The 11,206-nt window shown below is 36.8% G+C and overlaps 1 protein-coding gene across 1 annotated transcript; it reads left to right on the top strand.

Annotated features, from left to right (window-relative positions):
- The first annotated feature begins 1,752 nt into the window (after nt 1-1,752).
- On the top strand, nt 1,753-4,017 carry FABP5 (fatty acid binding protein 5). The gene is made up of 3 exons (XM_017741198.1): nt 1,753-1,956; nt 2,912-3,016; nt 3,155-4,017. The coding sequence occupies exons 1-3, from the start codon at nt 1,792-1,794 to the stop codon at nt 3,203-3,205; spliced, it is 321 nt and encodes a 106-aa protein (XP_017596687.1). The 5' UTR covers nt 1,753-1,791; the 3' UTR covers nt 3,206-4,017.
- The last annotated feature ends 7,189 nt before the right edge of the window (nt 4,018-11,206 follow it).

Below are 11,206 nucleotides of genomic sequence, written 5' to 3'. Positions count from 1 at the left end.
AGAAGTAATTTAGGTCTTGCGCTCTTCCTGTAAAATACAAAAGGCATCGCTGCATTTACACTCTGCAGACAGTGGTGGCTGCAATTACATTTTGGGAGGCCTGTCAGTGATAGGTATGATATGAGACAGCCTTCTGGACTGAACCCTTTGGGAGACTGGAGGAAATTCAAGAATTTTAAGCTCAGCTTGGTTGAGCCATGGATTAAGATGCCTTGGTGTTTATGTCCAATGGCCAGACCTAGGCATCTGCCAAGTTGCAACTTCAAAGTAGAAATTAAGTGCTGCAACTGCAGAGCACCTCCCATGTGTAGGCAGCAACTGACTGTTGTTTGCTTTAAGATTTAAATCATAAACCAGTCACTTTTCCCTTTTACATTTGCAATTTAGGCAATTAAATTTACACCAAGTCACGTTTTAGGAGCCAGTCATTTACTGGATTTCACCCTCGCTGCCTACTTGTGAAACTCTCTGCCTTTGATCCTATTGACGCACCATAAATGAGACTATGCAGATTCTTCTCATTCTGTGTAAAAGGACATTTGAGGACAAAGGAGTTGGAATTTCACTTCTTGCCATACAGAAGACATGCAGCTCATCTCTGTTTGGCTGGATCCCAAGCTGTAGCTGATCAAATAACTGATTACTCTGGCCTGGATGGCAGCGACAGAGTGTGTGTGGAGGTTACTGTGGCAATAATTTCCAGTTCTGATCAGAAAAGCTGGATGAGGATGACTGTTTTTTTTTTTCTCTGTGAACTCAAGCTTAAGCCTCTGTCCTGGAATCTCATTTGAGTCTGGAGAAGCAGTGTGTGGAAAGTACTTAATTTCCCTCTCAGGGACTCAGCCCTTACCTGCAAATGCCAGGGCAGTGCTGTGCTGATACCTGACAACATTTTTTTAACTACACCAGTTGCAGAACCCAGGCACTCACTGACTTGGTGGCACTTTCTGCCCCATTTGGTTGCATATCAATTCATGGTTGAGATCCGCACTTACCAGTTTGATGGATTCCCGTTTGTTGCTCGCTACTCTCTTATTTGTATTTTCATCCTTCAGATCAAAAAGATTTAAGCAAACCCCTCAAAGAGTGCATGCAGGGCTGAAGCAGGGTGAATCTGAAAATGAAGAGTTTTGAGGGCTGCTGTCTCCAGATCATGAATTTCCAGCCATTCGCAAATTGCTCATTTTGCTCATTTCTCTGTCTTTTGCATATATGTGTAAGCACTGGTTTTTATGATAGTGATTTTCTAATTCACAACTCCATACTTTGTAAACAGGATGTAAAATATGAAATTTAATTAAAAACGGCATGTTTGCAATGGTGTACGAAGTAATTGAAGGGTATTTATTGATATAAATTGAAAGTAAAGTGGATTAATCTGTCAATTAAAAATAATTTGTAGAATTTTAAAGTGTTCAGAATTTGAAGAGAATAATTTTATTTTTGTTTAAGCTTTTGTGTTTATTTTCCTGTTTGCTATTTATTTCTGTTTGAAAAAAAAATCAGTTCTGAGTTTTGGGATATCTACAAATCCTCTAGAGGGCAAAATAAATTTAACTTTAACTATCTGAGGAAACAAAAGAGTAACTCTGCAAATAAGCTTTTTTTCCTTCCTCCTCTGTGGAAAATTTAAAACATCCTCTTTCTTTGTGGCTCTTGAGCTTTGATTCTCAAGTGTACTTAAGTGCCTAATTAAATGGGAATTAGGTATTTGAATTCTTGTGTGGCCCTAAGCCTCAGGGTTTAACTGACTTTGTGACACTCTGTGCCTCTCGCCTTGCAGGTGTGGGTATGGCTATGAGAAAAATGGGAAGCATGGCCAAACCAGACGTTTACATTATTAAGGATGGGGACACAATCACCATAAAAACAGAAAGCACCTTCAAAACTTCACAGTTCAGCTTCAAGCTTGGTGAGAAATTTGAGGAAAATACATTAGATGGCAGGAAAACTCAGGTCAGTATACTAGACTTTCTGTTGAAAAAATGCAATACTTTGTGTGTTTTACAAAGAGAGGTGCTATTTTAAAATCAGTTTTTACATACACACTAACAATGCTTTATTTGATGAGCAATTGTCTCTGTAAGTCTCATTGAAATATTTTTTTTAAACCTGGATTAAGCAAATTCCAAAGAGGGAAAATGCTGAAATCAATAGTCTTGTGTATTTTGCTGTTTTCATTTTGTAGTAGAAGCATTTTTTTAGTAAAACTAACAGACCTCTAAATCCCTGTTAAAGCCAAATGCCACTTCATCCTCAGTCTGTGGAAAAAAATGCCATTGGTGTTTAATCAGAGGCAATTCAGCCCTAGGGTTAACCTTTCTGCTCTGTCTCTTATTTACATAACAAGAGAGCCTGGTTCAGTGTGGGGTGGGATCATAGACAGCAAGGCAACCATGTGAATTACAGTCATTAAACTCCAGTTTTAGAAGGCAAAGCATTTCTCCTTGCACCAAGTAGGGAGAATATTTATCCCAAAGGAGGTAAAACATAAAGGATACATCTCATTTCCTCGTGTAAGTGCTCTGTTTATCACCCCCCTCCCTCCAGCCCCACACTTTCAATTCATCTATTACTGCAAGATCAGATAAATGCTACACAAAAGCTCAAAGCCCATGTAACAAAGATGAACAGAGAACATCTTCTGTTCCTGTTAATTGAAATTGTGGGTCAAAGGTCTGTCTGATGTGGGAATGTGTCAGAGCAGTGAGCAAATGAGCAATGAGTTAGTTACAGTAAGAAGAGGATCAATAAAGTGTTTAAGATAATTTCTCCCTTTGTAGTTGTCAATGATAAAATTACTATTGAATGAGATGGGGTGGGAATCTTTCACTTGGAATAAGGTGTTGGAAAGCCTCAGTGCTGACCAAATGTCATGGGGAAAATATTGATGGTCAGGTTCTTCTTTCAGACCCTTGTCAGCTTTAAAGATGATGGGTCATTGATTCAAGAGCAGGATTGGGATGGCAAGAAGACCACAATAACAAGGAAGCTAGTTGATGGACAATTGGTGGTGGTGAGTTCAGTCCCACTTTCTGGTCCCCAAGTGCTGCTGGTTGGTAGCCTGAAATGTAACTCTAACAGGTGGGGTATTTTTCCCCCTGTTAATCTGCACTGAGAGGTAAATTAATAAATCCATCTCTTTATCTTCTAGGAATGTGACATGAATGGTGTCAAGTGTGTTCGAGTCTACCAGAAAGCATGAGGACATCTTCAGGTTCAGTAGGAACTTGCTGCAAACAACTCAGTTCAGTGGACAGAGCTCCTTTTCACTCCGTATTTTCCTTTTCCCTGTTTTCTAGTATTTCAATGGACTGAGTAGCTGAGTGCAATTCTTTTTAAAAGCCGTGATGTAACTATTATGTAACTATTCTGAACTTAGACTATTAAATAAAATTGTCGAATATATGAAGTGGAAATGTTGTTACTATAGTGGCATTTTAAGTGAGGTTTTATTAAAAAAACAATTTGGTTTTAGGCTTTACTACAATCTGCCTTTCAGCACGAGACAATATATGGCAAAGAACAGTTAATAGTAAGCTGAATTTTGACCAACATCAATATGAAATTGAAACAACTCCAGAGCCCAAACTTTGAATTTTTTTTTTTCTAACTTCCATGTTACAAAGTAACTAGAATTGGGCGGGTATAAGTACGAAATAAGTTTAGTTGGTGTTTAAGTAGAGGAATGGATTTTCAGGGTTAGTTTGGTTTTTTGTATTTTGAACCCACAGTTTTCTATATATATATATACCAGTAAGCCAATGAACATGATAAGTCTAAGCAAGCACATACACACCTTTTGGAAAGGAAGCCTTATTTTAAGAAGACTGTTTTCCTAACAAAACTCTTATTCCATGTGTAGGACTATTCTAAAAATTCTTAACCAAAAGCTACTGAAACACTGCCTAAAACTTAAAGCCTAATTTTATTTTATTTTTTTTAAAACTTGTTTGAAACACCTAGCAATGGAGTTTATATGCTTTGAAGTGCCATAATAAATAATCAGAAATATCAGTGTCTTGACTATTGCTTTTACACTGGTTGGGAAACAGAACCTATACTGCTACTATTCTTCCAAAGAGATGTCAGATGAGACAAAAATTAAGAAGTTTTAGGTGAATTTCTGTGATACCAGACAAGCATGTCCTAAAAGTGAAACCATTTGGTGACAGGAACGTTTCCATGAATTCGGGAGCCTGGGGAATCATGCGGTTGCACAGTTCCTGTTTGCTGCATCTGTCATTGGAGAATCAATTGCTGCTTCTGATATTTTAGCTGCTCAGTGCATGTATCATATTACTGAGCTTACTCAAATAGAAAAATCTGTTATTTTGTGTTCATTCTGCTAACCATGGAAAATGACTTCTTCCATGATTTTGGACCATTTATCCTTTTCATAATTTTATGACTACTTATGAGTCATCCCTTTACCTCTGTCATCTGAAAGCATTTCTTGCTGGGGAATATTTCTTGCAATTTCTTTCCATGGCTTCTTTTTGAGTTGTCATTTTTCATATTATTTCCTAGCAATATTTTTCCTCGTTTTAGTATGAACCCTGAAGATATAGGGTATATTCTTATAAAGACATTAGAAATGGAAGGAATCTACCCATAGAAGTAATATGGAAAACAAACTGATCTGATAAGGGACCTACAACATGTCAGATCAGAAAGACACTAAACAGCAGCAGTAGAATGGGTGCAGCAATCCATGGTGGAGGCGTGATATGAAAATCCTCCCTCCCTTCCTAAAGAGACAGAGTTAATGCTTTCAACTGGGCATTATGCTTTCTTTGAGGTCACTGGTCTGTCACTTACCCCTGCTTGTTTACTCTTCTGATCCTGGGTAGTGTTAATTGTTTATCTTTCATTTGAATGGAAAAACAGTCCAATATCTTTTATAGGACATCTGTTTTGATTACAATGAGATCACTTCTTGCAAAACAAAAGGCAGAAGAGTATCTTTTTAGAGTTATTTCCTTTGGGAACAAGGCCTATAAAGTCTGTGTATCTGTGCTCTCCAAATTCAGCCACATGTGAAGTAGAGGCTAGAGGTCCTAAAGATAACTATTCTTCCACAAATGTCGTGAAAATAGGTGGCCTGATGAAGGAGGTGGACCATTAAAGTACCTTGATGATGGAAAGACTGCACATGGAAGTGACACTTTGACATTAAATGGAAGAAAAACATAACTTCTTATGTGTGCCAAGAGACCTTGTTATCTTAAGCACAGAAGCTGACCAATGGTAAGAGGCAGATCAAGAGGAAACTGGAATTCTTTAGAGCTAATTCTCCAGAACTACTAAGGCTCACGTATTTATTTGCTTTATTTTGATGTTAGCTTCAGCCTCAGCTGCTGGTAACTTCAATGTAAGTATGCTGTGACCCAGAACTACCATATATACAACCTGTTTGTGTTAGATTAGACCATGCACTTAAAATGGCAATTGTTTTATAGTACTGCAAGCCAGGATTTATAATGCACAAGACTTGAAAATATATTTAGTTTCCAGTTTCCTCCTATTATTTATCATGCATGAAAAAAGCTTCACTCATGAGTGTATACACACAATATTCTCATCAGTGCAAAATAAACAATTTTGCTGACATTTGAATTACTATAGTCCACTCTATCATGTAAGATGGCAGAAAATAAGACTTCTGAGTACAACTGAAAAAGAAGAAGTTGTGCATTATCCAACCAGGACTGCTTTATAATGCTGAAGAAATAAATAATAATAAGAGTTTTGTTGTGACATTTTAGTGCACATTTTTCAAAATACTTTGGAGGGATGAAAGAATCACGTTCAGCAAATTAAGCTGCAAGTAGAACTTGCTCAAAGAGAAGCGGTGTGCATATCCAACACATGTTCATTTAAAGTCATGAGCAGTTTCCAATTTATATCTTTAAATCTCACTATCTTCTCAATTTGATGCAGTTCTGCTGTTTTCATGGAAGGGGTAGCTGTATGTGTTTGTTTGTTTGTTTGTTTGTTTGTTGGTGAGTGGGTGGGTAGGTGGAGTTTTTTTTGGTGGTGAGGTGGGATAAAGGAGTAGAAAATGAAGTTGTTTAGTAATTCAGATCTCATAATCCACCACATTAGGGAAGTTTCTTGTTTGAGCTTTCCAGGAACACTATTGAAATGGCGCTGTGCTTTGTGGAGAGTGTACTGCCTCTGTATAATGCTCAGACTCAAGGATTTTCCTGTTATGGTTTGGTTTTATGATTTATTTCAAAATTGTTATCCTACTCTGCCTGCAATCTCTGCAATTAATAGTGGCTTTTCCTCTTCCTCTCCCCTTCCTACCTCACATATGCCCTCCAGATCAAAGTATTTTAAAAAACAAAGTCGATGGTAGGAAACATCTCAGTTTTCTGAGGTTATGGTCCCACTGTTAGCTGTCAGATGTCCAGAAAAAAAGAAATGCTTATTTCTTCAGTTGTGAAGATCAAGTGTAGGAAGACAGTTTTGCTCTGTGGGCTATATTTACTGAGACTCAAACATCTGAAAAGCAAATTAATCATTGAATAGGCATTCTTCCTTTTTTTTTTTTTTTTTTTTTTTGGTTCAGATTAAGACTTAGAAATCAAGTATTGGATAAGCCACCTTATCTACTTCTACATAATATTATGTCCTGTGAATTCTGTTGCTTCCTAAAGCAGTCCATTTAAAGTAACTCTTATTAAGGTCAGATGCTGAAAATCAGTGCCCTGTAAACATTTTTCAGGGTCCTAAGAGACCTGGGTCCCTGCCCAGAATCCTGATTTCAGCTCAACCTGGAGTGTCAAAACTAATTTCTGTGAAGGAACTGCCATATTGTTTATATTCTACATAAAACGGTTTAATAAAAATAAAAGCAGTCATGCAGACCAGTTCCACTCAGACCTTTGTTGGTGACTCCTTCCCTGCCTGAGTACGTGCTGACACAATGAATGGATTAGAAACCTCTGCACTATGTTGATTATTTGTGATCACAGGGAAAAAAAACTCCCAGTGTGAGAGTGTGTGGGAGCAAGTTAACATATATTAATTATTGTTTGATGCCTAATTTCAGTCCCATTGTTCAGCCCTGAGAGGATTTAGCACTATTTTCATAGGTTTTGGAGAAAATCCAGCATCTGTGTAAACACATTTTTGTCCCATGGTTCTTCTAGCTTTGGCTTTTCAGTCCTTGTACATCAAATTAAGTTTTTGTTGACACTTCCCAGAATGGCTTTACTTCATACTATTATTTCAGAGGAAAAGGAAACACTATGAAAGACCCTGCTCTCAAGAGTGAATTCGGCTTCCTTTCCAGCAAAAATGTTTCCAAAATCAAATCCCTCTACCAGGTGGTCTTCATAATATTCTGAAGATATTTACATGTGAAGTTCATCATAGTTTCAGAAGAAATGTAAAGTTTCAGCAACACATGCAACCTAGAACCAGTTTCAGACAACGTCCCACAAAAATCTCCTGAATCCCAAATAGTATTGTTGACATTTTAAATTAAATAACGTTTGTTATTAATCACAGATGTGCACTCTGAAATTAAATGCCAGAAGACAAATATCCCAGTCTGAGGACCATGCATACCTAGGACTGGGCTTTTGCTCCCCCACACAGAGCATCTGGTTGCCTTGGGAATTCCTGCTTGAAATCATTGAGTCTACCTTCAGAAAAGGCATTAGTCAGCTAAGGGTGAGCTCAGCTCATTGTGCAGTGCAAGTGTCCAACAGAAAACTGTAGTACTGAGTGCAATTTTAAAGCTGGGATGGCAGTGAGTTGCTGCTGCATACCCCAGGGGCATTCTTGCACCATGGCTTGAGTGTCCGTGGCATGGTCTTCTGGGGCCATGTGATATAGTCCTGTGTGATGATCAGCAAATTCAAAAGCATAAAGAATAGGATGGCCTGCATGGCTTGACCTCAAGGGAAACCTTGAACTGAGATCAGAGAGTCCATGACAGGGAGTTTCTGGAAACTCCTAGACTACAAAGGCTCCTTGGGTACATGGAAAGTTGAGCTGAAGGGAACTCAGATTGACTCTTCACTCTAGAAATTATGGTCAGGCCTTGTTATGGCTTTGCAATTTAATTCTATAAGAAGCAGTAGAGTATACCAGTAGGAATTATTCCTATTTTATTGTGTCATCTAATTAGGCAAAGTATCATTAATACCATCTTTTAAACTGTGTAAAGCAGTAGCTGATACTGGAATTTGCTCTGAGTGCTTTCTATTGTCTCACCTTATTCTCCTAAAACACCTTGCTTTGTAAAGATTTGGTTGCATGTAAATAAAGTTCAGAAAATGAGACGTTTCTATCTTTCACATTTATATTTTTCTATTGGTGAGATGGAGAATGAAAATGCGAGGTGCATTTCTCTGCTGGGGGTATTGTTTGAATAATTGTATTTTTTTTGCCCACTTCATGGAATATGGTCCTTCTGTAAAGGACTAGCTTAACTGTTGGCTGCTTTTCTGAAACTGTTGGCTGCTTTTCTCCCGTGACAGAGGAAAGGAAGCCAATTGAATAGAACAGAAATCACAGATGCCCCAGTGCCTTAACATCCTCACTTCTCTTTCCCCTTGTTAGCACAACACAGTCCATGCTTATCTGAGCCTGAACATTATCCCTCTGTATGCTCACTTTCTTCATAAAGATTATTAATTTTTTTTCCTATTTTTTTTTTAGGATTATCGGGTCTCTTAGATTCAGATTCTGAACCTCCAGCTGTTGTGGTAAACTGGAACAGGGATTAAGAAAGATAAGAATTAATACGTGTATCTTGTCCAGTCTCTCCCTTTTTATTTTTTTAAGCTTGTTTTCTTCACTCAGTTTTTCAGCACCAAGAGAATGACGAAAACTAAGTGCACAACTTCCCACTTCAACTACATGCAATGTTATCTATGGCAGCCATCTTGAAAGTCTGATTTTAAAGCAGTACATGTCTAAGCAATATTAGCCAAAGATTTAATTGTTTCCACATGCTCTTTGTTCTTATGCTTGGGCTGAAGTGGTCATAAGCAGAATTTTGTTCAGTATTTACTCACTATAGTCCTGACCTAAGAAAGTGGATAGATATGTATTTATCCAAAAAGCAAATCTCTGCTGAATTTATTTTTTTAAACAGTGACAGTTTTACTAATTTCTGAATGTAATCTGTGATAATCAAATGAAGTAAACAACTTAATCTGAAAAGATCTGTTTCCTTTATTAATCTGTCAGCTAAAGCTCCACAGACCTGGAAAAATTTCATCATATCTGGATGGAACTGGAACTCAAGTTTCAAGTTGGAATGCAAAAATTTATAGCTTAATTTTTGATTTCTGCCTTGTTATTATCTTAATTTACAGGGTTCTGAGATTTCCCCTCATGTTTTAGATCTGCTCCCAGTTAGTTATGTCTGCCAAATATACATTACTTTGGGAAGTTACTCAATTATATCCTTACCCTGTGATCAATGTTCAAGACACAGATATAGGTCTGCAGAAGAGAAGGAAAGAACAATTCAAATTAATTATACTTTGATTTAATATGATCAAAATAATAAGTCTGTGAAGAAAGGTTCGCCCTGAGATTTTTCTGTTACAGAAAACACAAATCTGAAAAATTACCTATCCTTGGAAAATAAAGTCTACCAAACCTTTAGGAATGTTTAAAATATCTTAGATAAAGCTGTGAAAACTCAGGTCATCAGCCATAGCTCTAATTCATGTAGATAGTGACTTATTTGGGAGTGGCTAGATATCCCTCCTTGTGATTAAAAACACTGTCTGTGTGAGAGTTTGTTCAGACATCTACTGGAATTTCCCTTTCCCCCAGCTGATAATCCTTCTGGTCAGCTGTGTCTTTGTTCCACTGTAATTGACTATTTTCTTAGACATAAAATAATTTTTCTTTTTTTTTTTCAATTTAGTGAGATTTCTGTGGTTGTGTTGTACTCATGTCTTTAAATTTCAGGAGATGCTTTGCACTTTTCCATAATTTCTTCTATAGATTTTACTAGAGAGTTAACTTCTGCTTTGAGGCTGAATCATAGTGAATTGGATTTCTGAGCTGGATTCCTGCTAAAATCAAGAGTTAAATGTATTTATTGCAGAGGCACTGAGAGCATCTTGTGAAGCAACAGCCTTCGATATCAAGGGAATGCCTTGCATTACTACAGTATGATTGGATTAGGCTTTAGTAACTGAAAACTAATATTAGAAATCAAGAATGAATAATTAATTTTAAGAAACATTACTGAATCTTTAAATTATAAAAATTTCCTTCTTGATGTTTGTAATACTTATGATGGGAATAGAGTTCACTGGGAACACAATTTGAGTGGCACATAAAGTTTGATAGATTCATATACTCACTTATTTATTTTGATGAGCCTAATAAAGCAGAAAGGAGAGATCACTGTTGCTGGTGTGGTTTTATTATGGTCTCACTGTCCTATCCCTGGAATAAAAAATAGCATGTGGAATTGAGCAGAGAACAAAACGTTTTTTATTCTCTTGGTGTTATTCTTATTTAATTACCTTATTATAGAGAAAATATTTTCCTTACTTGCCTTCAATAGTATCAACAGATTCTAGTAGGAAGACTATGTAGTTGTGTCAGAATATTCAGTTAACATTTCACTGTTAACTTTGATCTATTTTTTTTTCTTTAATTTTAAGCTTAGTGGGACATCTTTTGAAGAGAACACCAATAAAACAGGTTGTAGAATATCATGCCGGTACAGTCATGTCACAGAAGGCTGTAATTAATTTTTGACTACCTTATACAATGGGCTGTTATCCTTGCAAGTCTTGAAATTAACGTCAGTTAATAAAAAAAATAAAATAAAAAATGTCAGTTATTTAATAAGAAGGGCAACTTTCTTTGCATGTTAAGTTGCATGTAGATAAATCAAGAAGAAAAAGGAAAACATTATGCTATGTTATTACTGTGAATCCAATGGCTTTGGAGAAGCCAGATTCATTTAGTGTATAGGTCTCATTACCAGCAAAATTATGCTATATGAGATATCTCGTATGACTCCAGTTGTTCTTTGAAAGATACATTTGGATGTAATTTGATGTCATTTCAGATGTTATTTGAGAATAATAGGTTACCTGAATAAAAGCGTGATTTTATTAACAATTACCCTTAATGCTGAAGCCAAGAACTAGTGCAAGTTTTCTCATGGGATGTGCACTTCAGAGGTGCATTTAACAGGTACACTTCT

The sequence above is a fragment of the Corvus brachyrhynchos genome, unplaced genomic scaffold, assembly GCF_000691975.1.
Source record: "Corvus brachyrhynchos isolate BGI_N302 unplaced genomic scaffold, ASM69197v1 scaffold698, whole genome shotgun sequence".
NCBI classification, from domain to species: Eukaryota; Metazoa; Chordata; class Aves; order Passeriformes; family Corvidae; genus Corvus; species Corvus brachyrhynchos.
This window is presented reverse-complemented; position numbering and strand designations above follow the sequence as displayed.